At 44.6% G+C, this 27492-nt stretch overlaps 2 protein-coding genes across 2 annotated transcripts in view; one reads left to right on the forward strand and one right to left on the reverse strand.

Moving 5' to 3' along the window:
- Positions 1-16069, reverse strand: part of OSTN (osteocrin) — a 91757-nt gene extending 75688 nt beyond the window's left edge. The window contains exon 1 of the mRNA XM_069024257.1: positions 15909-16069. Within this exon, the coding sequence (XP_068880358.1) occupies positions 15909-15977 (69 nt within the window). The 5' untranslated portion in view covers positions 15978-16069. The remainder of the gene's footprint in view (positions 1-15908) is intronic.
- A 4380-nt stretch (positions 16070-20449) lies between these two features.
- GMNC (geminin coiled-coil domain containing) lies at positions 20450-27287 on the forward strand. The gene is made up of 5 exons (XM_069024813.1): positions 20450-20453; positions 20806-21309; positions 21412-21497; positions 22857-22973; positions 24362-27287. Exons 1-5 carry the CDS (start codon positions 20450-20452, stop codon positions 25007-25009), a joined length of 1359 nt encoding a protein of 452 aa, XP_068880914.1. The 3' UTR covers positions 25010-27287.
- The last annotated feature ends 205 nt before the right edge of the window (positions 27288-27492 follow it).

Below are 27492 nucleotides of genomic sequence, written 5' to 3' on the forward strand. Positions count from 1 at the left end.
ATGGAAAAGTCAAAGAGACTAAAAATATTCATATTTCCCCTTTAAAAGTCACAGAATATTGAAGAAAATCTATTTGCTTTTAAAAGTTTATATTATATTGTATTTTTTATTTGATTCTTCTTAAAGCTTTAAATTCCTTATTTGCCAAAACATTCAAAGAATGAGCCCCTCCAGAAGCATGTAGGAAACTACACATTTGTAAACCCAGCACTGCTGGAACTGGGACAGCAGTTTCACCAATTATATTGTGAGATATATATATATATATATATATATATATATATATATATAATGATATATATTACTTCAGGTAGCATAGGCTGCCTGAAGTCCTCCTCTTCCCATAACCATTCAGTCCTTTAGCAAAGAAATATAAAAACTGTGTAAGCTAATGTTTGCAATCTAAGATATAAAGTCTTAACTCCAGGGTTAGATTAAGGATCCAACTTTCAGCAAAAACCAAATATCCAAGCATCAGCAATAAAGATGATAATCTGTCATATTTATAGGGATCAGGTTACCTGTATATGAACACACACACTGCAGATAAAGGTATGGTACAAACTACTGATAGAAAAAGTAATTCACAAGCAACTGGATGCAGTGTGCCTGTAACCCAAGTCTTAAATATAAGAGTGCCTCACTGACAGAAGGGTGTTTCATGACTGGTGATTGCCCGAGGTGGCTTAAGGCAGTTCCACTTGCATCTCAGACAGGCAGCATGTTTTCCAGAGTGCAGACTAATGCCACCATCTCTTTTGGATGTCCTTGTCTGTCCCAGGTGGCAAGAAACCCAAGCAGAGCCAGTGAGGCCTCAGCCTGGACAGGAGCCACAGGCACAACAGGTCCAGGCACAGGCCTGGGGCAGAGCAGACCACTGACAATTGCTAATGCTGGCCATGAGCACTTCCAAGACTCAGCCCAGTAATTCCTAAGCATCCTGTCACCCAACATCTAAGACAGGCAGGAAATAGTATTTAGAAAGAGCATCCTCAAGTCAGCACTTGACATTGAAGGGTTTGGTTTTCTGATAAAAGTTCTCTGTTTCTGGCCTTTCATGCACTCCACCCCAAATATGTATCTTGTAAAGTCAGTGTGGAAATCACCTTGAAATGTGGTCTGCCAATCTACTAACATTAAAGAAATGACCACAAGAGTCACTGCTAACTGAAGCCCACCAAAACAGTGGCAATCTTTTTAAGAACATACAATTATAGATGGTTATGTGTGTGCAATATATGCATAATGCCTACATCTAATTCCATTGTATTGTAAGCAAGTACCTGTGCCATAAGGGAAAGTCACCAGGATGAGCCTGCATTGTGCACAGCACCATATTCTGCTTTATATGCACAAATCCCAGTGAAAAGGCAGATGGAGGGGCCAGTTGTGTTAAACCCAGGTGATTATGTCACAGGTTTGGGGTTTTGTTTTACGTTTTCTTTACCAGCAAACTGTCCATTAACTTTACTGAGAGCAGAAAGCAAAAGGAGAGGAATTTGTGAAGTTGGTAGCCCATATGGCTGGTGGGGAGTTAATCTGTGTCTAAGCAGCAGGTCGCATGAGCCAGGCTGTCTGTTGGGGTTGTTAGTAACCTAGGGGCAGATCATGGAGCAGCAGGGAAGAGGATAAACTCAGCCTACAAATACAGTCAGGAATGTGGCAGGAAATTATTTTTGAAAACATACTCTGAAGCATAATAGCAACCATCAGACTGTCAGGCCATGTGTATGAAATCTATCTGGACTCGGGGCACACAACAGGAGTGCACACAAGTGTGTGATGAAGCAGATTGGGTGTATGCTCCTGTGTCCATACATGCATGTTAAAAACCTAAACTCTGCTCAAAGAAAAAGTGCAGGCACATCAGAGTATATCTAGACAAACATTGCTTCCCTAACATTCTAAGCAAATGAGAATTAGTTATTTGCGTATGCTTCATGCAAACCATCTGCCATGCAGCTTTATAAAATTATTAATTATGTCAACACCAAAGAATGAAAGACAGAATTAGCAGAAACTGAAAGGTTCGGGCAATGAAAGAATTTTTTTTTTAAAGGGAAAAAATCATGAGGCAAGCCTCAGGTGATAAGAGCAGCACTGGACAAAGCCTTTGCACCCCCAGTACAGACTGTGACACTGGGCAGGGAGCAACATGACAGAAAACCAAGAACCAGGTGGCACAGAGGGACACAGCCTAAGGCAATGTGGAAGAGGTCTGCTGGGTAGACCAAAAGAAGCAGGAAATCTAATTAAATTTTTTATTTCATTATAAAAATGTCACTCAATAAGAATTTTCATGTTTTAAGCTTTTTCAACATTCAAGAAAACAATTAAGACAGCAAATAATTGTCTAGGCTGGAACACTATTTTCAACCACCTTTTTTAACTCACCACTGGCATAACCCCAGATAGCATTAACCCTCCAGCTACTGCCAACTTTAGGTTAAGAAATGGTACATACTGGGCAATTTAAGCAAGACAATACCACACAGCTGGGTAATCTGCCCTAATTTTGAGAAGAAGGGGTGAAAGATAATCAAATAATCTTTGTAAAAATGTAGATTCAACAGTATTAATAGACCATTTAGCTCTACCACCTGTCTTCTGCTTGGCTAGCAGAGGTTGTCCAGGAAAGAATGCAAGAGGAGGGCACAGCTTCAGCCATGTACTTTTCTAGCTGTGAGAGATTTCAAGCTCAGGAACTTCTAGAAGCATTATCTTTATATTTACTGCTAGTGATCAGTGCACTAGTAGGACTTTATTTTAGCCTCAGCAAAGAGCAGCCCTCTTTACTGACCATAACAAATTGCAAGGCAGTTCAACTCAGACTCAAAATTCCCCTCACAAGTGAGAGCTATTCTTCCCCCAACTTAAGCACCAGAACAAATCAAACATGACAGATATCATTTGTATTACATATTAGTGCACTACAGGAAAGCCAGAGCCCACCAGCAACGTGTGCTTTATAAGAAGCCCCAGCACAGACTGCATAGTTAGAAGAAGAGAAAGCAAGCAGTATGGAATTATTTTTATGCAATGACTCTGATATTCTTTGAGGCCACTTGGAAACACAAATTTTTTCTGAAAGTGGCAAAATGTTGAAAAGTGAGTGAAAAAGAAGATTGCTTTCTCAAAGAGGAAAGGATGCACCTTGCCTCAGGCGAGCACTAGATGCTGTTCAGGTCCACATACAAAGTGAGGTAGCAGGAAAGTTTTGACAGAAACAACATTCCTCTAGATCAATGCCCATTCCCAAAACTGTAGGATGACAGCAAAAATGACAAAGAAGAGCTTCTCTTGGGAATACAGATGGGCTTTGGAGGGACATTAGACATAAACCAAACCTTAAAGGGAAGAACAGGTCAACTTAAATGTGAAAAAATCTTAAAAGAGGTTCTCCCATGAGAGACCTTTAGTGAGAAATTGACTGTATTTTACATCCAGCAAATAGGAGGAATGGAGAGTCAATGGTTGGGCAGGAGCACTGCATGCTGCTCTCTGGATCATCTCTGTATCTGGCTACCAAGTTTCAGAGGGGCTTGTCCCAGCACAGAAAGACCCTGTCATGCATTTAACTTGATCTCAGCCACCTCTCCTCTGTTAAGAAGGGAAGTCCTGCTTAGTGTGAAAGAATCTTATCACAGTATCCTAGAGAAATGTAAGAGAAGAAATCAGTCTTTAGTGGGTGAATGGAGATCTGAATATTCCTTGAACCATAGCAACTGCAGGGCATCCCCATGTCCTTCACTGCCACAGGTCTGAAAACACTGCTAGCCCTGTCCCAAAGACCAGCAGCACTAGTGATGCAAGTCTTACAAGCAGAGTACCTCTGGAGCTAATCAGCACATCTACACATGAGCTGAAGGTGAACACGAATCCTTTACCTCTTCCTTAACCATCAGACTCCACCATGGTCACACAGATAATTGGCCAAAAAGACTCTGTGTTAAGCATCATTTGAATTTTAAGAAGCATATGGGACTCAAAGCAAATAAACTGTTGCTGAATATTCTTTGCCTCAAAAGGATTTTCCATTAGTCCTCAAGTTCTGTTTTTCTGCCTTTCTTCAGGTTCAGATATCACACATTAATCTGTTCTTACAGACAACTCTCTAGCTTGTTATCTTTAATTCCCACAATCCCTCTCCAGTTCTATCCTAGACCTGCAGAGTGACCTCAAAGATTCCAGCTGTTACAGATCACAAGTACTAACACCAGTCTTGAATTCAAAGTGAGATTTCCTCTAACACTTTAGATCATATATGAAAAAATTCATTCCCTCATTCATTTGCTTCTCTCCCATAACCATCAGGCCCTGCAACGGGTCAAAATATTTCTCTGCTCTAAAAACCACTTGTTTCAGGTGAGCAAGGAAGAGAAAAGGAGATTCATCTCTTCAGAGGGCTAGTAGCAACTAGTCCTGGCACTCAGGCAGTGTGGGGACAGAGCCTGACCTTTTATGTAAGTTATTTCATCAGGTATCTCCTCTGACCAGCTGGTACTGACCAAAGAAAGACAACACTGAGATCCCAAATACTTCCATGCTGACTGCACAGCTCCCATCTCTGATGGGCTGAGGGTGCTTTGCACTGCTCAGTTCTTTAAAAGGCAAATGGAAAACTGTCAAGTTAATGGGGAGGTTTTGTGTGTGCTAATTATAGCACACAAACCCTCATTGTCTCTGTCCAAGGCTGGGTCACACTCTTGTTACAAAGCTTTTGTAACTCTACTAATGCCTTTAATATAAGCTCCTATTAATTGTATAGTCAACTCCTAAGCCCAGTGCTACTGGATTGCAGGAGCCAGGCAGCTGACTATAATTACAGTGTGCTTATAGTGTGCTTAACCTGCATTTATAAAGCATGTTAATGCTCATGATTCTGTTTTAATTTGGTGCAGGATTGACAGCCTTTTGATTTTACTCCACAGATCAGATCTAGCATAAGCAGCAGCCAGGTAAATATGCCATGCTATCCATGTGGAAGGAGGTGACACAGTGCTTCATCCTCCCTTGGGTAACTGGAACCACACTGTCCCTACAGCTCTCTGCAAGTTCTTTTTTTTTTCTTGCACATTCTGGCTTATTAGAAATCTTTATCTCCAAAACAGCCACCCTTTTAGAAGGCACAAGTAGGAGTCCAGGGCAAACAGGAGTTCCTGTGAATGTCACCTGCTACTGAGGGATCCACAGCCTTCAAAAGAAGAGCTTCCCTATCCATGAAGTCCCATAGTTCCAGGCCACTGTGCAATATTTAAGCAATTTTAGAAACTAAATGAAGTATTTCCTCAGCTGTTTCAGACCAGGTCTGGACTCTACACGTGAATACAGATCAAGGGAAATACGCCTTTGTCCATTTGCTTTTTTGCCTATAAAGGAAACCTCAGAGAAGCCCTGATAAAAAGCAGAATGTTGCATAAATTGGGAGAGAAGCCAATACCTCCTTTACTCTGCTGGCTGTCAGCCACATGAACATCCATTTTTGAATGACTTAGGGGCACTGAGGCATACAGGTCTTCCTGGTGCTACTGCCATGAGCTGCTCTAGGATCAGGGAGCTCAGTGCTTATGTGCTACAGAGGAGGGGACAGGGGTGGGCCACTCACAACTGAGATTTGTTCAGAGTTCAGGGTGACCATTGTGGCTCGGCTATATCCAGCACTGACTCCATTCCCCTGACACTCCAGTTAGCAGGTAATTCCTACCTACAAAAGTTCTCCTGGGTAACAAACTCTACTTACAGCAGGGTCCAGTTTTACCTTTCCTCCTCCCCCATCTTCTCTTGGTTGTTCAGTCAATAATAAATAGCAAATAGACACTAGAACAATCAGTGATCTGGATACCATGGAAGAATAAGAAAATGTGGTATTTCCTCTGAAGAAGATTTAAGAAAGGTATCAAATAGAAAATGTTGCTGAAAGAGGCAAGTGAATTAATTTTATGCTCAAGGAGTGCAGGATCTGAAGCAATGAAATTAAGTTACCACAAGTTCAGTATCAAGGAAAATCTCTGCAGCAAGAACAGTGGCATGCTGGAATTGGTTGGCAAGGGATCTTCCATTCTTCTCTGTTTTTAAGAGCTGGCTAGGTGAACACCCATCAGGCACAGCTTAGCTAAAGGACAGCTCATTCTAGAGCATACAGAAAAACCTAATGACTTACCAGGATTTCTTACAGCCAACTTTTTAAAAATTCTTTTAACATTTATATTACCTTTCTTTGTGTGTCTAACTATTTCTCTTTTATTAGCTTTTTCTTTAGCAAAAATAGTTTTAAATGGGAACATACACTCTTATTTTAGAACTTAATACCAATATCCAATCTTTCTCATTTGTGTTTCCTCTCTCGAAAGAGATATAAATAAAATCCCTCTATTTATTCATGTAAATACACTGATAAATATTTTCAAATCAAAATGTTCTTTGGAATAAAGTGAACTTATGTACTATGTACTTTTGCACTTATGCTAACTCCAAAAAACTTCACTTTTTTTTTAACAATAGGCTCTCACGGAAAAAACCTCATTGTTTTAGAAGACAGTTTTCAGCAAAAAGGATGTAATCTTTGACTTATGTTTTCAAAAGAAAAAATAAACTTCCTAATTTGAAGAAGTGATTGCATTGTTCCTTGTATGATTCTCTTGACATTTCCTGCATTAAACTCCCCATTAGCATATCATTTTTATTTCTTTCCTTAGGTATTTTTCAAAAAACAAAGGCCACCAAAACCTATGAACTGAAAGTGTTTATATGGTATATCAGACCACTGCCCATGCACATGAGCACTTGTTTAAACACATGCACCAGCAATAATATCTCAACTTTACAAATTCAGAACCTGCTTAATCTCTGTTTAACGAAATCCGAACCGGGAAGGCCTGGTCCCCAAATGCTGCTCTGCCTTTATCCCAACTGGGCTCCTCTGTCGATGTGATTATTGCTGTCCAATTCCTTGCCTTTCTTCTCAAGGCCATTCTCTTTCTGCAGGATGACTCATTAGCCCTGTCCCCGGCAGGGAGCTGACATCCAATTAACCAGCTGACAGTCCTCCAGTGGCTCCCACTACTCCTCTAAGGCTCTGTTTACAAACAGTTTACAGGCTGTTGTGCCCATAAAGGAGGGGAAGTTGAAAGTCCCCCTGCCAGGCCAGTTTGTTCAAAATGTTCAGAGCCCTTTAAACAATACCTTTGTAGGGTAAAGATCGGGCATATTGCATGCAGCAGGATGCAAGTCATCCTAATGGCTACAGCTGCATTTGGTGGGAAAGGGAGCAGCAACTGGTACTGAAACAGGAGCATCATGACACAAATCCCAGTTTCAGCTGGGAAGCCAAAGGAAATTAGCAGATGGGGAAATATCGCTGGATTCTATATGGGAAAGCACCTAAAGAGTTTATCCAGAGTGATGTAAAGCTCTCTCTGACAAAGAAATAGGCTTTTGAGTATAAAACCACAGGTGTTGCAACTCCTGCACCACAGAACAAGTCATTTTACCAACACATAGCAAAGAGGCTCCAAGTCCCCCACACGCTCGAGCAGGAACACGACGTTCCTTGCAGAGAACAGAGGTTTTCATTTGCAGGGACTCACTGCAGAGTGCCTCTGCCTTTGATCTGTATGTGTTGGTCTCATTCATTGGCACTGGGAGTTCTGCTTAGATTTTTTTCCCTTCTTTGGCCACCTCCAGAGAAAAAAGGTGCCCAGAAAACTATGGTCATTGCTACCCAGTTTCCATTTGGCATCAGCTAAACCAAATAACTGCTCCTACTCAGTTACAGGTCTGCCTTGGTGCAACAGCTTCAAACTTAAGTCAGAAAAGTTCCTCCTAATTTGACAGCTAGGAGATCTCCCTTGCAGCAAGTCTGAAACTGGACTTCAAATTCACATTTCTGAGTATTTACTGTATTTTTGGGATTGTGATCTAAATACTAATCTTTACCCCCAGCTCCCTTTTTGAGGTAGGTACAAAACCACAAACTGATCCAGTCACTTTCAAATCTGAGCCAAATTAATTTGAATTTTTCATAATCGCAGTCTCATTTTTTAAAATAACCTGCACTTGCTACAAACCAAAGCAGCGGCTGTTTTTTGCGATGAGGAATGACAACAGTACCTCAAGAAGGTCTCCACTGTAGTACACTGCTTCTCTGAGTAAGAAACACAGCAGAGATGATCCCAAAGGAGACTGAAAAGCACCAGATCCTGGTTCTTCTTCCCTCCAAAGCTGCTTTGCACTATTCAGACACACTTATAATGTGTTACGCTGGGATTAAGTGCCCATTCCTTCAGCATTCTCCTTCTCACACTATTAGAGTGATACAAATAAGAATTTTTTGGGAATTTAAGGCTGAACATTTAGTCTCTGTGCTTTTTAATGCATATATTACAACAGAGATGCTGACATTAGGATTTCAATAAGTAGGAGCTATTCCTATTTGGTTACACAGCAGGCAAAGATTTCAACCAGAGAAGGTCCTCACAGGCAAACACAGAGTAAGGCTTTGGTCAGAAATACACTGTAATAGCAGCTTTAATAGCCTGAGAATTTATCCTTCCGCCTCTTCTAGATGACTGTTGACTAGAGATGAACATGTCAACAGCCAGAACCTGTAGTACAAGCGACATCAGGGCTTCCAGCCTGCAACAGTGCAGTTCAACCAGGTGAACTCAAACCATCTTCAGCAGCAATATGAGATCCCACAGGGACCTCTCACATTCTTGTCCTCAACTCACCTGCAGCATACTCTCACAGGAGATAAGAAATAGATGAGGGACAGGCACTTATTTAGCCTCAAAAATAATTTCAGCTCTAACCAGCTAATCACAGCTCAAGGCACAGCCTCTGCTAAGAAAAGCTATTGCTGCATCCGGGTGAATTATATTCCAAATTGTTGTGTACAGATCAACTTTACCCATTAATTAACTGCCCCAATTCATTACATTATAGAAGCAACAATGATAATTGCCATGTACATCATGGTGTGACACCAGAGCTACAAACCAGCCAGCACAGCAGCACATGACAGAATGTGAGCCATGTGCCTCTGTCCCAGGCCCGGGGCTGTGCTCCAGCTGAAGCCTGGTCATAGGAAAATTAGGAATCCTTTCCAAATTTAGATAACACTGCTCAGAACTTGGCCCAGGCAAGTTATTAAAAACCCCAAAAATGGTGATTTCATGACCTCTCTAGCTTATCACGCCTAGGTTTTCTTTTTTTCTTCCTCTCATATCTAATTGAAATATAACTTCTCCCAGCTTTTGAATGTGCATGTCTGAGTTGGCCTCTGTCTTCTCTATGTATCCCCACAGCAGCAGAAGACTGTCATCAGATTCCTTTAGCCCTCTTCTCCAAGCTAAGCAAACCCAGCTCCCTCGCCCTCACATGCTCCAGCCTCCTGACCAGCTTAGTGGCCCTTCAGTTTGATTCTCCAGTTTACAACAACTTTCTTGCACTGTGAAAACCAAAACCAGATGCAGAGTTTCAGATGCAGCTTCACCAGTGCCTAGTAGAGGTCACCAACCATCTCCCTCAGCCTGCTGATTGTGGTCTTGCTAATGCACCCCAGCATACAGATAGCCCTCTCTGCCCACTTTTGCTTTGTCTAGGTAGTCATAAAATAATCCGTTTGTTGGCTGTGTCAAATCACTAATCCCTGGAGTTCTTTTTGATGCCTATTATTAAAATTGTCTTCTTTGACTTCAAAGTCAAATTTGTCTTCAGCCTAATTTCCAGTTAAGTGAAGTCTAAGACCCCTAAAATTGTTTTAAAAGTTTGGACAGGAATAAGCTCACTCTTCCTGCAGACCATGTACACCCAGTGTGTAACTACACTGTTTTGAATCCTGTGGCATAGACCAATTCACTTGTGAAAGACCAACAGATGGACAGAAAGAGACACCCTCCTCCCCCCTCTAGCTGGTATCAATTCCCATTAAAGACTCTCCTGTGTCCAGACTATGCATGCTGACCACTCAATGCAGGCAAAATTGCAATCCACCTTGATTAACTTCCTAACAAGTTCTTTGCGCCTCCCTTCTTGTTCCTCTACCAGTCACACTCTTTCTCTCTAAAGTTTTCCTCTAATTAATTCCATATTAAGCACTGAAAATCGGCAGGGTCCTCTCAGACGCCCCTTGTCCCTTTCTGTGCGGACCCTCCGGGTCCTCAGTGCTAAGCCCACTGGTAAAAAGCTGACATCTGTGCAGCAGCTCGCAGGCTGCACTTTCAGGTACAGCATGTGTTGCACCTTGAACTACCGTCTCATTTCAGACCCCACCATTGAGACCAATTAAGTACAGAGCACGCAAGGAGCTGACCGAGTGTCGCATGCTGGCTATAACCACAAGGACTTAGAGGCCACAAATCTGTTATTACCAAGCTGTTCCTGACAGCAGCATGCTGCCTCCTAACAAAAAGAATAGATTAAGATCAATCAAGTCTCCCTCTGGCTTGTCAGTGGGACTTTGGACCACACCTTCCACCCAAAACTTCCCTCTTCTCCTGCTTCTGAACACCTAGGCAGCTCCAGGCTAACAAGGTGGCTGCTGAGTCAAGCGTGAGCTGAACCATATGTTCATAATTAGTTAACTTCTTGCTTTATTGCTAGAAGCACTATCAATAAATCAGTGACAGCCCGTAGAGGCCTTAGGAGATGCAACAAGCCACCCCCAGCCAGCACGGAGCCCTCCCTTCCACACGGGCGACTGGCCATATTTCAATCCAGCTGTGGCATTGTGTGCTGAATTAACTTTATCCTCAATTTAGAAAGCCAGCATGAAATCAAGAGACCTGAGGAAAAGAATAAAGAGAAAAAAAAAAAAGAGAGAGAGAGAGAAGAGGAAGGGGAGGGAGGAGAGGGAAAAATCCTAGCAGGTCAACTCAAAAGAAGTTTGGAGAGTGACCGTCTACAGGGATGGTGCTGCTTAACCCATTGCTGCAAGGCTGGTTGCTGGCAGCACATTAACTAGTAAGACCCATTCTGCCTCTTATTGCCCAGTGCTGCAGTTGAAGACTTCTTAGCACATGCTGAAGGGGGAACCCAGTAATAGAATTGTTTTTTAACCAGTCAAACACTGTTAACTTTCAGCCTAAATAGTAGGTAAAGCAGAGCAAGAGGCAACAGTGGTGCCAGGATGAGTCTGGCTGGACACACCTCAAGCTCTCGAGGTGAGCGCGCTCACACAGAGCTGTGTTCAACTTGAGCAAAGTGCTGTGAGAGGTCAGATATTCCAGGATTTGGGAAAGCACATGGCAACTGTCACACTGCTTGGTGTTAAGCCAGATTCCCTATGAGCAGTGGAGAGTGCTGGAGGCTTCTAGATAGCAATTCACGACACCCAAACCCAGAGCCTGCCTCTCCTATGGTCCTCACAGCTCTGTGTACTGCAAAGTTACACAGGCAACCTGAACATCACCCACAACTAAATGCTGAAATGCTTGTAATTAGCTGCTCCTGGGATCGTTCTGCCTGCCTGGAGGTTTAACTGAAACACAGCCTGTGCTTGCAGTGCTCCCACTGGCAATTTTTATCAGGTTGAAAAGGCACCTGAAAAGGTCATTGCCATAAGGCAGAGTGAGCGCTATTGTCCTCCTGGAGCTGATGGAGCTTTGAAGATGCAGCACAAAAGAATTCCTTTCGCCCGTGTTGCTCAGTTTTCCCCATCCTCAAAACTTAAATCCAGCTGTAAGACCCTGAGTGAAGGCTTCCTGATTTACTCAGCCTGAACCTTCTTGCTGTGCCCGGGTGGGAGCAGAGGGAGGGATGCCGGCAAGCCCTCTAGTGTCCACCTACGACATCCTTCTATAAAACATCCCGGGGTCCAGGAGCATGAATACCAAAACATTTTCAGCAATAAGCTAACCCTCCAAATTCATGGTACCAAACCACATCTTTGAAAGAATAAAGCCTATGATAAGTATTACTCTTGAAAATAAAACTGCCAGCAATTACAGAGGGCTATTCCTCAGTAAGAACACCTAACGTAGTATCTTCCTCATCACACATTTATGGTAAACAAAGCAATAAAAGCAAGTTACTGAAGGGCATTTTGCATGCCAGCAGCCAACCCAGAATGGAGCACTATAGGGTCTTTCACTTTCCCAGTGAAGTATTTTGTTCCAGGGGCCCACATTCCTTTGTGCCCAAGGCACCAGGGGTGCTTGCCCACATTCTTCCTTGCACATTTGTATCTTCTGGGTACTGGAGATTACAGAGAGGTCTAAGCCCTGTCCCTTAACACAGACCTCTCTTAAAAATTTGTGTAATTTCAAAACAACATCCAGCAGCTAAGAGCAACACCCCAGATTAAATTAGTTCAGTTCAAATGAAGTTGCAATTTCTCAAACAACAGTACAGCTTCCTAGCTCTAAGGGGGAGGTCAGCAAACATTGACCAAAGCCAACAAGGTCCCAATGTGTATGTCATGAGGCTGCTGAGCTTCAGTGCTGGGCAGGGATGACAGACCAGTCATTGCAGCTTCTGTGGTTGACAAGAGGTCTCATTTCTATCTGACTAAAAGTGAGAAAGGAAAGATGATACAGAATCCACATGAGCTTCTGGGCAGCTCAATAGCTGCCATTTAAGTCTCTGTTTCTTCCAGTCACTTCAGGAGACTCAGACACTAAAACCTTGAGCCAAGATAAAGTCTCCCCTCCGAAGCCTGCTCTGTTGCACTGTACTAACCTCTTCTTTCTTTCCCTGCTGTACTATTACAGTTTGCAATGGAATTATAAAATTACAGTAAGGCATGGATGAATCCTGCTCTCTCATCCAGGAGCAGTTAAAAACCAAATACTTCTCTTGTTTCTTATTCACTCTCAGGCCTTTTTACATTGCTTTGGCACAGTATGAGGCTGCCAAATGGACACAAACCTCCCCCCATTCCTTTCTCCTCCAGGATAGCATAAAATATAACCAGCCCCCAAAAAAATATCCTGTCTGTAGTTATTATCCACTGCACATCACTGCTACAAGGGAAGTCATACTGCCATTGAAGTGTGTAAACTTTTGGTTAAAATTAAATTTCAGCAAAAATTCAGGGAATAAAACAGCTATGATGTGTTTTGAATGGAATTCTTTTAAAAGGCTTTGGGATTTGGAAGACATTTACTCTTTTAATCCATTATATCAAAATAATTGACAAAATCACAATGAAACATTTTGTTCCTTCCTAAAAACAAAAACCAAAGAGGGGAAAGAAAAAAAATCTCTCACAGAGAATTAAAAAGCATTCAGGTTTCATTCCAACGAGCTGGGCGTCAGGACCTCAGCATTCTTCAAGAAAAGAGATTATTGTCTCCAGCCAGCTCTGGTGTAAGCCTGTAAAATCCTCTGCCAATCTTTTAGATGAATTACCAGCCAACTAATTCCTTTTCATCACCAGTTCATCGAACACTACCTGCATGGACTAGGAGCTGGAAATTTTGTGTATACAGACAGAGCTGTTTTACTAGGATATCTCCCCAGTGACTTATTGCTTTAACTCAGCCTTTGAAAACTAGGCACAAAAACCCTGACATCTTTCTCAGCTCATGACAACAACATCCTTCACCTTCTGACCCCCAACACATTTACACACGTCCTAGAATCTTTCTTTCATTATTGATTAGGAAAGGCAATGCCATACAGCTCTGCAATGAAGAGATGCCCTCACACATATTTACTCAGATTAGAGATCTCTGCCAAACATCCCAACTGCCAGCCAAGAATGGAAAGTGCCCAGCTCTACACCCAAAGCAAGATGGAGAGGAGCCAGACTGCCAACTCCTGAGCCACAGCCAAGAGGAAAAGCACTGTTAAATAGGTGAAGCCCAGTACATTGGTACTGGCAGCACGGTTCACACAGGAGGAGCTCACAGGCCAGGTTAGAAGCAGGCAGATGCACACATCAGTGGATGATTAGACATGAGGCCCCAGTCAGCTGTGCATCTGGTCCCATGAAAATTCATGCTAATTGGGACTAAACCCGTGAGCTAAGGTTTTCTGGCAGGTCTCCCTGCAAAATAGTTTGACTTCAATAGAAAACACCATGGAGAAAAACGTGGCTTTTCAGCAGACAGGGCTTTCTCTTGTAGGCGCAACAATTTCCCCCAAACCATGATGGTCAACACTCAGAGCACACCCAAGAAAAACTGTTTCTGCCATCTGTTATTTAACCCTGGGACTACCTCAGTGCCTTTGTTTGCATTGCTGAATCACTTTCTGTGATGTAAAGGTTACTTAGCTGCAGCATGGCAGCTCAGTGCAGTGGGAACCTCTGGAATGAGGGACACAGACAGCAGCAGTGTGCTGCTGATGCCAGACTGAGAACAGGCCTCGGTTCCAAAACTACAGCATGGTTTATAATACAACCCCCATCTAATTAACCCCCAAAGTCACAAAAAATTATCAGTTCACAGTTAATTTGCTCTTCTGGAGCCAATTGGTCTCAGCCAAGAACAAAGGGACTCATTTGGCCAGGGGCTACATGAGGACATTTTTTATTACAGAAATGTGAAATCTAAGCAGACACACCAGTCCCGATTGATAGATGAGGAACTGAAACAAAGATGCAGAGACTGACTTGGGTCTATACCATAAATGGGTGATGCTCTGACGTTTCAGGCATTTAAGTGCTGCTATAAAAATGTACAACATCAAACCCAGGAGTAGAACATATTTCTCTTCCATACACCAATCAGATTGGCAATAGTAACGAATTCCCACCTGCAGTTTCCAGGAGAACCCATCAGCTTGTCAAAAGCCAGCCCTGAGATCAGGACCTCTGAGTATTTTTATGATACAATTCCAGCCAAAGGAAAGGGCAAGAAACAGGCAACAAATAGAGCCTGGGATGAGTTCTGAGAGAACATGTCCATAGGATGCTAAACCAGTGCAATTAACATCCTCCTCTGACAAAAGGTCAATATACCCAGTAGAATTAATGAAAATATTCAAAAGAAAACCCCAGAATTATATTTATTTATCAAAATCCTCTCACTCTCAATGACATTCTGTAAACATACTCTGTGCTCATAAAACTTACACTTTTTCCATTTGCCTTTCTATTTCAGGGAAACCTCATTCCTGTACCCTGGGGTGTAATCAAGTGCAATCTAAAGGACTGCTTCTCAGATGGCTGGCAAAATAGAAAAGCAATTACACAAAGCCAGACAAACACAGCATAGATTGTTGTTTATAACACATCAAATGGCACACAGGACAAAACAGAAAAAGCTAAAGACACAAACGTCCATGAACAAATTCAGATTGGAAATTAGAGTGAAATTTTGAAGAGTAAAAGGCAGTACCAGCATCACAAGAGCAAGTCTCTTCTAGTCCTAGATCTTCACAAGCAGTTATCTGTGCTTTACCTAACAGATCTCTCTTCAAAGCAGGGATCTGCTGTCCCTTGTGAAACAACAGCTACATCCACAGGACAGACCAAAGATTTGCTGTTAGCAGGGGTGATAACAGATGGGTGAGCACTTGTGGACACAACACATGGCACAGATGTTATTCAAACATGGTCCTTACACACTTCACCTCTAAGGATTTCCTATATATAAAAGTGCCATTATCTATGCAGAAAACCTTCAACTTCTTCAGATAAATTCCATCAGATGATATCCATTACTCAAATTAAGCTTCTAGACCACTAAAAAGTTATTATTTTACATACATAAGCTAAAATAAAACTTACTTTCTTCACAAAAAAAACCCTTTACTGAACACAGACAATTAAGCACTGGTAATAACAAATTTCCTACTAAGATTCTATCAAGGATAAATCTCATCCAGCATATATCAGAAAATACAGGAAGAAAATCATACACCTTACGTACACCATGTGCCTTCATTTCAAACCAAAAGAAAGCACTGAAGCCACCACAAGAACTGCACACAGGTAGGATATCCTCTATTCACTAACTCACCACTCTCGTTGTGAGAAACTGCAGGTAAACCCAGAAAGGTGTTTTGCAGTTTTTCCATCTTGTAGTCATCTTTTTTTCTTTATTCTAAACACTTGTGAAACTCCACAGTACCAAAAAAGTATCAACATGGGAGAGCTGGAGCCCAACAGCACTGAAAACTCAGTTTGACTCAACTGCATTTTACAGGAACTAAAGCCCACAGGTGTATTCACTGCCAGCTGACAGCGATTTCAAGACTAGCAACCGGTGTGAGAGAGGGATGAAAAAGGTAAAGACTGCCCTAAAATATACCAAAAAGATATAAAAAAGGAAGATTTCCCCATGCTTTTCTCTAAAACAATGGCATGTTACAGAGCAACCTGAGTAAGTTTGGTCATCCATGTGAAAAACAGGTTAATATCAGCTGGAATATTTTCTGAGATAGGTTCCTAAGGTTAGGAAAGATTGTAAAAGAACCTGCCTTCTTCGACCTGAAAAGCAAAGGAAAAGACAGTGTGTGACAGCGCTTTGCAAAGACGTCAAGGCTAAACACTAGAGACGGAGATGAAGTGTCTAAACTAGAGCAAGAGTTTGGCACAAGGACAAAAGGGATTATACCTGCTATGAATACATGCAGCCTGGAAACTAGAAAGTGTCCAGCCATCAGAGCTCAGAGTACCATGTAGCCTCACAGTGGGAATAACATAAGGAAAATAACCTAATTAGTTTTAAGAGGGAGATTGAAAAGTTTAAGAATGTCTCAACAGCAGGGGACTGGATTTGGGAAGTGCCTTTTAGTCCTGCGTTCAAGGAGGAAGACTGATCAGAGAAACAGCCAGAACCTGTATGTGCATAAATTCCCTTTCAAAAGCATTTTTGCAAATCAGTCTCACCAGGTTTAATTTCTCACACCTTTGGTTCATAAACACAACCAGAGATTCATGCAAGTGCCAGATACCTGTGTATACCTGTCTATAGGTTAATATCCTGAGTTATAAGTGAGCCTCTGTTTTGTCACTGATTCACTTAGCCACTCTTACTAGGGACAAGAAGCACTGTAGCAGTAATATGGCAGGATAAGTGAAAAGGATTTGGGGTCAGTTTGGACACCTGTGCAGGTGTCAGCATGCAAAGCAACACATAACTGTAGTAAATCTGATATAAAACTTGAATTCAACTATTTGCAAATACTATTTTTCTTCTGTGTACCATCCCTTCTGAAAGCCAGTTCACTATGATGCAAATGCAATTTTAAGGCCATTTCTACATAAAACTGGGATAAATCAGAAAAAATATTTGTGGTTTTTTTTAGTTTTAATCTGAAGGATTAGCTTCATCACTATCATTTAAAAAGAAACATCATAGAAATTACAAAAGAAAATACAGGTACAAAGAACATATAAGAATTAACACTGCAATACACTTAAGTGTGTTCCCAGAACTTCAGAAAAGCTGCTATAACATTCAAAGTAAAATCTCCACTGAAGCAATATCGTAGTCTTGATAAACATTTTGCCCCAAAACTTTATTTCCAATTAAAGAGGTCCACCATTAGCTGCAATGAGCATTAAGAGCTCCAGATGAACAGGAAAACTAGCAGATAATTGTTACTTAGTTTTGTTTTACACACACATCAATGTGTGATTGCTACTGTGACTTGAACCTCTTCCATCATTGTGTGTGACCATCCATGCACCAGTTGGCACAATTAGGTGTTTCTCTCCTACAACAACAGCATTTTTCTTTCTCTGATAGTCACCCAAAGGGTATCTCCACAAACCAGGCCTCTGATTTGGTGGTCATTTATCCACGTATCACCTTGCACTCTCCAGCATATCAACCTTGGTGAGTTGACCTGAATTCCTGGAGCTCAGGAAGCGGAGCACCATCAGCCCACAGCCAACACCACACCAGCTGTGCAGACCCAGCAAGGGAGGGACCACGGGCTTCCACGTGGGTTTGGTATGTCTCCAGAGAGGGGAGACTCTGCACCCTCCCTGGGCAGCAGTTCCAGTGCCTGACACCCTCAATAGAAAGAAGTTCTTCCAAATGTTGAGGTGAACCTTCTTGTGTTCCAGTTTATGGCCATTGCTCCTTGTCCTGTCACTGGGCACGACTGAAAAGAGTCTGGCATCCTCCTCTTGACCCCTGCCTTTGAGATATTTATATGCATTAATGAGATCCCCTCAGAGGAGGCCCTGTTCCCTCAGCCTCTCCTCGTAACAGATGCTCCAACCCCTAATTATCCCCTGGATGTGCTGTTCAGACACCCAACTCTCCTCTCTTTGCTGACGCCCTGACAGAGGAACCGTGAGGTGCCTCGGGGCGACACGGGGGAGCACCCGCTGCGCAGGGAATCCCTGCTCTTCACCCACTGAAGGCTCCTCTGCACCTGCCTTGCCCCCTTCAGGGCCAGGCGGGCATCTCCCGAGCTGCCCGGGCCGCGGGGACCGGCAGTGGGGCAGTGCCGGCCGCTCAGCAGGGACCGCGCTTCCCCCCGCCGCCATCGCCGCGCTGCGGGGGCGGCGCGGACTGATGACGCCATCTTGGGCAGCCCAAACATGGCCGCGGGCCGGGCGGCCCCAGGCCGGGGCTGCGGGGCCCGGAGGCGCTGGCGGGGCCGGGCGGCACCCGCGGGGCGGTGGCGCCTCGCACGGGGCTGCTGCGGGCGCTGAGGGCTCCTCCAGCCAGCCCGCCGCAGCATCTCTCTTCTCCCGGCTTTACCCGCCTCCCCCGGGCCCTTCCCTAGCGCGCGGCCGCCCGCGGGGCCGCAGAGCAGCGGTGCTTACCTGGGATGCCCCCGGTGTGAGGGAGCCGGCAGCGCCACAGCGCCCTGGAGCACTGCGCCCTGCAGCTCGGCAGCGGGCAGAGGGAGCAGACCCGGCCAAGGAGCTGAGCTGGGCCTTGGCGCGTGTTGGGCGTGTGTCACACAGCTTCTTTTCCTTGTTAGCCAGCAGATGACACGGCCATGCAGGAAGGGCTGGCATCTGGAGGGGGTGGGTTATCACAGCAGTTATCAACTGTAAATGTGCGACGCTGCGGGTTAAGAAAGCTAAAGGGTGACCCCAGGCACTGTAGGCTCAGAGTGCAGGGCCTTTTTAAAACGCTTCTGTTGGAAAAAAAACATAAAGGCAAAGATGGAAGTGGGTTAATTTGGTACAGATGCCAGTCTATCTGGGCAGCAACCTAGGAAAATAGCCAGTAATAAAAGAATGGAAGGGAAATTGCCCTCTTGGTTTGTATTGTCCCTGAGAGCCTTGCTTATGGGGGGATAGCACTGAGCATCCTCCAGGGGAGAAATGAAAGACCATCCCATATGCCAGCACGGCCTCCCCTCGGCCCAGCCTCATCCTCCTGGCTGCGGGCAGGTCGGGATACCACCTGGGATAGCCTTTGCCATGGCAGGGAGCAGGATCCTGGCAGAACAACTGCTCTGCTATTGGTTTTATTCTCACCATCCCCTATGCTAGTCAAAGACAGACCCTCAGTGAAGATTTTTGGTTTGTTTTTTTCTCCCCCCCCCCCGGGACAAACTCAAGCTTATCCATGGATTTTGATTGCTATGTAAATCTGATATGAACCAGAAGTGACTATATAGAGACAATCTCTGCCTTTCACACACCTGTGCATAGCTTCTGCAACGTTATGATAGTAAATCCTTTATGATACATAATCTTTTACCACTGCCACATTTATATCCTGGGATCTTCTGGAAGCCTGGGGCTTGACAGAAAATATTCCCCATATATTGAGACGTTTGCAGGAGCTTGTCATTGCAGGCTATGTTGTCCTGAAACCTGCATTCTTCAGAACTGCAGAGCTGTCCTCAGAAATGAATCATATTGGCTTCTACACACCTCTGAGAAGCCAGGCAAAAGCCACTGTGTCAGCCAGGCAGGTTAGACAAACTTGTTTCTTCCTGCTGGATTTTACAACCGCAAACAAGGCTTGAAAACAAAACAAAACAAATCAAAAAAACTCACCAGCAACACCAGCAGCCTTATTCTGAACATGTGGGATGCTTCCCTGGATGCCTGCTCATTTCCTGGAGTGAAACTCAGACACACCAGTTCACTGCTGCCCTGAACTGCGTGGATACTTTTTTTTTCCTTCTCCCTCCTTTTCTTTTCCCTCCTTCCTTGTGTTGATTTGTGGGACCAGAATGACTTTGATTTCAGCAAGTTTGCTGTTTATTCACGTCACAAGTTTGACAGCTTTACACCAAATCAGATTGCTGGGTTTCAGGAGAGCTCTGAGGCGTCACTGGGAGCTCCTTTAGATTAAACTCGCCTCCCCGGTCTCCCCCCTCTCCCCCTCCTTCAGAGCCATTTAAACCTCTCTGGGGCTTTAACACAAACGTGCTCCCAAGACCTGCATTTCATTCTGCCACTAATATGGTAAGTGCTCTTTGCATTTCTCTCGACCTCGAGGCAGAGGAGGAGAAGCTGGTCTCTCCCTTGGGGGGGGTGGGGGGGTGCAATAGATTTTGTGCCTTCTTAAGATGGGAAAGAAAAAAAGCTCTCCTCTACCTGCAAGAGCAGTCTCTGCTGCTGTGCTTTCCCATGGGTGGGCAGACTCCCTGACTGAGGCTCCAAGCTCTGCCGTTGCCTTCCTTGCAGAGATTTAGAGCTGCTGCAGATGAGGCTTACTTGGAGGAGGGAGAAAGGGTGAATCCAGACACAACCCCAGGCTTTGCGGTCTGGGACTCCTGCAGAACTGCGGGGGCAGAAGAGAGTGCGAGCAGCTAGGAGGTGACTCTGCTGGCTCTGTGCTGCTGCTTTAGAGCTGAATCAAACACCCAAGGTGGCAGGAACGCTCTGGCCAAGGACAGCCTGCGACCTCCCTTCACCCTAAACCCACTCAGGACCGTAGCATTTCCCAAGGGTTTGCAGGAAACTGAGCCACCTCCCTGGCACAGCTGTGCTCGGAGCCCCAGTGCTGCGGGGCGCTGGCGGGGCGGCACTGCCCGCGCTCGGCGCACGGAGCGGTGCCACCGGGAAAGCGGGGAGCGGGCACCGGGTCAGGGCTGGGCGCTGCCTCGGGGGCCGGCGGCGCCTGGCAGGGCGGCGGGGCTGTCCCGCCACGGCCCCTGAGCGCAGCCCGGCCGGGACAGCCGCGGGAGAGCGCTGCCCCGCCGGGGCGCTTCTGCCGGGGCGCGGCGGGGCCGGGCTGGCACCGCCTCCCCTCGGGGCCCGCCGGCGGCTGGGGACGGGGCGCCGCCGGCCCCGCCGAGCGCCCCATCGCCTCGGCCCCTTCCCTCCGCAGAGCGCCGGCCGGCCGTGCCCGGAGCCGGACTTCGCCGGGGGCTCGGGCTGCACCTGCCCCTGGTCCGCCCCCGCCGGTGTCTCCAAGGAGACCTGGGCCGCCGTCTGCGCCGCGGAGCCGCCGCACAGCCAGGGCCGGCGGGAGGCTCGGCCGCCGGGTGAGTGCGCTCAGCTGCCGCCGGGGCGGGGAGAGCGGCCGCGGCCCCGCAGCCGGGCTGGGAGCGGTACGGTACCGCGCTAACCCTGGCTCTGGTCCCCAGGGCAGTTCTGCAGCCCGCAGCTCGGTGCCCAGGACGCGGCGTGGCAGGGAGACCAGCTGTCCTCCCAGCTCTACAGAAACAAGCAGGTAAAGGCTCCGCGCCCCCCAGCAACACCGGCTTCACCCCACGATGCTCCCGAACTTTGTATCAAGTATGGCACCTTCTGGCTTGGCTTATGGCATGTCTCGCTCTCGCTGGCACAGATGTCAGAAGTGACAGAAAACTGTTGTTCCTTACTTAAAGTATTTGTCTCCCCCATGTTGCCCTGTGAAGTTGGAACAACTGTGGTGAGGTTCCCTCCATTCGTCCCCTCTTACATCATATTGCACCAGCAGCCTTGGCACTACAGAAAACCAGGGGCATGAACAGGGGGTCCCTCAGGCTCTGATCATGCTGTTGGCTAAAAATACGTAGTGTGTGTCCTGATTCCACGAGGTTTATCTTCATGGGAAACGATTCCACCACCACTGCCTAGTTACATGGAGGATCAACCATTTTGACCAGCAGGATTTCCTTGTTACTTTATTTTCTCTTATCTTTCCTTTTTTTGTAAATCCCAACAAGAGACAGAAGAAACTCTGAATTTAGATGAAGGAACTCCACGTTGATGACTCTGATCGAGTACTTGGAATGATGTTTTGACGCAGTGAAGTCAATGAAAATTCAGATATTAACTTAAAGGTCCCTAGAATCAAACCATAGTTCCAGATGTCAGTGTACTTGTTTCTTTGGCTCTGCCTCAATCATTTGAGTCTGTGCTCAGCAGATGTCTGTGGTCCTTGGCAGAAGATTGTCCTCCTAAAGAAGTCTCCAGTGCTATGATCAGGAGGCAAAAATCAATCTGTAAACACTTTGATTTCCCATGGAAATGTGTTAGGTGTCTGCCATTCCTGTTCAGCTTTTGAGACCAGGGATTATCTCAACTCTGTATGTGTACCAGGACTGGCACAGTAGGGTCCAGAATTGAAAGGATCACTGAGTACTGCTATATCATAGAGAATGGCAATTGCATCTTCCTTCTGCAGTCTACCCCCATAAATCATTTGCAACTCCTCCTCCTTTTTTGCACCAGCCAACTATAAATGGGGAGGAGGGGTGCAAAGGGATGTTTACTGCAGCTCAGGAGGAGATCTTGAATCTGCTGTCATGCCCGTGACCATTTCTGGCTGCTCGCAGAGCTACCTGTAATTCTTTTCTATTATTATGCTACGGTTGCAGGTTTTTTCAGAGTAATCTTATCAAACACTCACTAAAGATTAAAGGAAGTCAAAAGGGAAAACTGAACAGTCATGCCACTTAGATTTATAGAGACAAGAGGCTGGAGGGGGTGGGTTGAGCTCACAAAGCAAACACCCAGATCATCAAATCCAAGCAGTTTGTACCATAGGGCAATTGCTATTAAGTTACAGAGTCAACATCTATTCATCAATATCTCTATTCCACAGCTTCAAGATACTTTGCTTCAGAAGGAAGAGGAACTTGCTAGGTTACATGAAGAAAATAATAACCTCCGACAGTACCTGAATTCTGCCCTGATTAAGTGTTTAGAAGAAAAAGCCAAGGTATTGTGTTCAAACCTGTCATATAGACGTCTATAGAAAGAAGAGGTCAATTTGGTACAGGGCAGTAAAATACATGGAAAATCTAAGAGTGTAGACAACCTGCAGTGGAATTCATACTCACATTTAAATTCACAAAGGGGGGAGTTTCCCTCAGGCATGATGTCCTATCAGGTTCTGACTTTGGAGACAGTGTAGCACTTATAGCTAATTAATAAATTAAGTTTAATTAATTAGTTAGCTATAAGTAAGTTAAGATTATATAGTCAAAGTAAAATTATTCCCTCTAACACTTTTTTTTCCACTAAAATGTCCAAATTTGAATATGTATTTTTTGAATGTCTCCATTTTGTCCATTATCCCTTTGAGAAAGATTTATTTTTTCCAGTTTATTAATTAAAAAGCTGCGTGGGGTTTTTTTAATGGTGAAATACAAAATTAAACATTTAAGGTTGGATGAAACATTCTGTTAAACTAAGTGTGAAGGGTGTTTTTTTTTTTTTAATTTGAATTCTTTGTCTCTCATCTTAAAGAAAATAAAGAAAAAATTGTTTCTTGTCAGCTTAAAGACGTATTTTGCTATTCCAGCCTTGCCCATGAAACTGAACTATTGATTATTTGCTCAACTCTATGAATTGGGGATGAGGTAAAAAAGACTAGAACATAGGAGACTTTCCTTTTCCATCCTGTTGATGAGTTAATAGTGTGACATGTCCTCCCTCCCATGGCCAGACCTGGCTCCTGGCAGTAGAAAAGGTCTCCTTCACTGGGCACAGCAGGGTGACACAGCCACCCCCTGTGTCATGGGGAGAAGAGTCCAGCGAGGAACTGTTGTGGGACATGTCTGAGCAGTGAATTCATGACATGGTGGGGAGCTTCCTTGTCTAGCCTTGCCCTCCTTTGACCATCCCTGGATGCCTGAAGGGCCCTTGTCCTGTGATAATGACAAATGAGGTGAACTGATGAGTGCAGTGCCACTCAGGCTGCTGCTCTGAGCACTGCCTGGCCGGGATCACCCGTGTCCCAGCATGAGTTACCTTTGCATCCTCCCTCTTTGTCAGGCTGCCACTTGGCCCCCCATGCCCTGCTCACCTGCCAAGTGCTGCTGGCACAGATCCAGGTGGGAGTGTGGGGCTGGGAATGCCATCAAAGCTGAGGCCTTATCGACACGGTCCCTCTTTCAGGGACAGGGTTGTTGCAGACACTGTAAAGATACAAAATAGTTGGTCATACCCATATGTTTAAGCAGAGAGCAGGGAAAAAAGTATCTTTATAAGGACAGCAGTAACCGTCTTCTGCATCTGAGGTCAGAAATGTGTTGCTTTCAGGTATCTAGAAATTCAAATTTTAATATTCTGTCTCCACCTTGATGTTTTGGGTTTTTTTAATAGAAACTACTGTCTGGCCATGGACAAAAAACCTGTGCTATCCTCAAAAGTACCAAGAGGAGATTAAAAGAGGACCTCTGCTTTGTCCCTCAAGAAACTCCTCATGCTTCCAAAGCTAGAAGGAATCTCTTCAATGAATTCACTGCCTGTGAAGAGCAAGCCAGCCCTGCTGTGGACAACTGGGTCTTGCAGACCTTAGGATTAAAAGATGTGAACACCATTGATGAAGCTTCAGCTAACTACAGTGCCCTGTCCCCAGACCTTGGAAAAGACACATACTGCCTGAGCCCTGGGGGAGCAATAGGCTATGAGCACAGGGAAGGGGCAGCAGCAGTGTTTAGCTGCAGCCATGTGCCTCCAGCCAGCAGCAGCAGCACCCATCCATGCAGCGAGGACTCTCCCTTCCCTCCTCAATTTTCTTCAGCACCATGCCTCTCCTCACCAGTACCAAGTGTTTCCTCCCTCCCAACCTATGGGCTGCCTTATTTGACTGGTGATTTGTCACCCAACAAAACAGAAGTGGCCTTCACAACGTCCCTGAGTCCCCACCGCAATGTGAGAACACACAGCTTCCACCAAGGACAGGCCTTTGTGCGCAGGGATGACAACGGGGGATGGAGATTCACCTGGGTGCCCAAGCAGGCTGAATGATGCACCTGGATCAAGGGTCAGCCATAGGGGATGTAGGAGTCACACTTCACCCTGTGCATGAGGCAGGTTCAGGCAGAAAAAATGGGCCCTTTTGGGCTTGTTTAAATGCTACTCTGTCACTAACCTACTCCTCATTCCCTCACAGATTTTTGCAGATGTGACTCCAGATTGCACTTGAACAATTATCTGCCCCAGATGTACAAACTAGATTCCTTTCTCTTGTGCCTCTGTTGAGATACCTGTTTTTACTTGTTTCCTGGGTTTTTATCATCAGCTCTTCCTTGTTACTGGTAGTTTCCAGGCTGGAGGGCTTTCAGCTTTGATGATCACTTTCACATGCACCAAACTGGAAAGCACTTTGGGAATACACCTCTCTCACAGATATCCACAGATAACAAAGGAGGCATAGATTGAAGGCTGAGGATCAGCAGTTTCTAAGTGATTTATGTCTCTCTTGACTACACAGATTGCTTTGGATTTAACGGGTACCCATGGTTGCCTTATGTGCTGCACAAGGCTGACCTACCTGCAGTTCCATGGTGCTGTCACATTCTTTGATGATGCCTCAAAATAAAAACAGGATTTTCTTCTAATGCCTGGAGGCTACTTAGTTACAAGTGATTGGGCAAGTGCAGGGGACCTTCCTAAGGTGTGATTAAGAGACTGATGTGTTTACTGATATGTTTTAAAGGTGTTTTGTCTGTCAGTAAAGGGAGTTTACATTTGGGGAAGCAGTATCACTTAGTGGTTGGAGTGGGTCTTTGGGAACCACAGCCTTCAATGCCAGCTCCTGCCTCTCTGTGTTTCTGCCAGACTGTGATGGGCTGAGGGTAAGACCAGCACTACTTTGAGAATGCTTTAAAACTCTCTGAGAGAAGGTGCTCTAGCACTGCACAGGACTTGACATTTAGTAAAGCTACTAATGATATGAATGATATCATGATATGAAGTCAGTGGACACGAAGGAAGCTCGCCAGTACTGTTTTCTGTTACCTTTGTCTTCTGTTTTACAGTAGTTTGATGCCTAAGTATTCAAAACAGATTGACTTGGTTATTCTTGCTTTCAGAATGGTGCCAGTGACATTGAGGAGGGACTTAAGTAAAAATAACCAAAATCAAGGATTTTCTTCCAGTGGCTTATTTTCCTATAGAAAACTGGATATTCGTCTATTTTTTTTTAGAGGATAAAAATATCTCCTAATAGCCTGTTGTGCCTTAGAATTGCAATGTTTGAGGAACTCCATCAGGAGCAATAATGATTTCCCAAAGGACTTCTAAATAAACAAACTGTATTTCTGGGTAGTTACTTTAGAGTAACTGTGGCAGACTTCCAGAATAGGCAATTTGAAAGCATTGGTTGTAGGCATTATTTCACTGGATTAAAAAGCCAACCAAACTAAAAATACACCAACCACAAACCCACACAACAACCACTGCAAAATAAAACCACAAAAAAACCTCAGTAAAACCCAACAAACCCAAACCAAGCAATGCTCATGGAATAAATACAAGTATTGGTTTGGGGGGCTTGTTGTAGTCCATAAAATTGAGGCCAATTGATGAAGACTAGTCAGACAAGAGCACTGTTTCTATAGCGCTTTTTTGCTTTTCAGTGAAAGCAGAAGAAAAATCCTGTCCTACAAACAACTCATATTTTTTCTCAATGCATTTATTTTCTATTATTCTCCCCTTGCCCCACTATATAAGAGAGCATTGAAGAAAAGACTCCAGTCACTGGAGTTTTTATTGGTGTGTGTGTGGCAGTGTAGAAAATGCCTGAACTTAACCTGAGTGTGTGATGGGAAGCCCTGGTGTGGGCAGTGTGGGGGATGAACAGCAAGCTGGGAATAGCCAGTGTGGTCAGAAGATGACACGCAACACAGCTGTAGAGGCCACATCTCTCAAAGCAGCTGTAAAAAGAAGTAGAGAAACTTCTATGTTTTCTAACACTATAGAATGCTATTATGTATGAATTTCAATGCTAGGGAGTCAGCAGCACTAATAAGTACTTTTGTCCTATCAACAAATCTTAAATCACAATTTTATTTTTCTCTGAAGAGAGAAAAGCTTTCCATTTGCCTGACATTTTCTTTCCACATTTTTATATCACTGAGTGTGAGAAGTTCTGCAGAGAGCCAGAACAAAACTGTCAGATCTTTGGTACAGTCCTGAAGTAGGGTTTCAGTAGGAACAAACTGATGCTTGAGCCTTTGCCAGCCTTTTGTACAGGGGTGACTGTCCCCTTGTCTCATAGAAAATAAATTATAAATGTGAGGGAATAATTTACCTGAATGAATCCGCTTCTTTTCCTGTGGGTTCCTGAATTTTACTGTGTCTGAAGGAGCTGAGTCCTGTTGGAAGGATTTTTTCTGAGCCTGATTTTGCTGGAGTTCATTTGGGTAGAGGATCCCATAGTGCTTCTCCTGTCAGCTGATGGGTGCTCCTGACCTGCGCACGCAGACTTAAAATTCTGGTGTAGGCAA

The sequence above is a fragment of the Aphelocoma coerulescens genome, chromosome 9 (assembly GCF_041296385.1).
Source record: "Aphelocoma coerulescens isolate FSJ_1873_10779 chromosome 9, UR_Acoe_1.0, whole genome shotgun sequence".
Taxonomy (NCBI): Eukaryota; Metazoa; Chordata; class Aves; order Passeriformes; family Corvidae; genus Aphelocoma; species Aphelocoma coerulescens.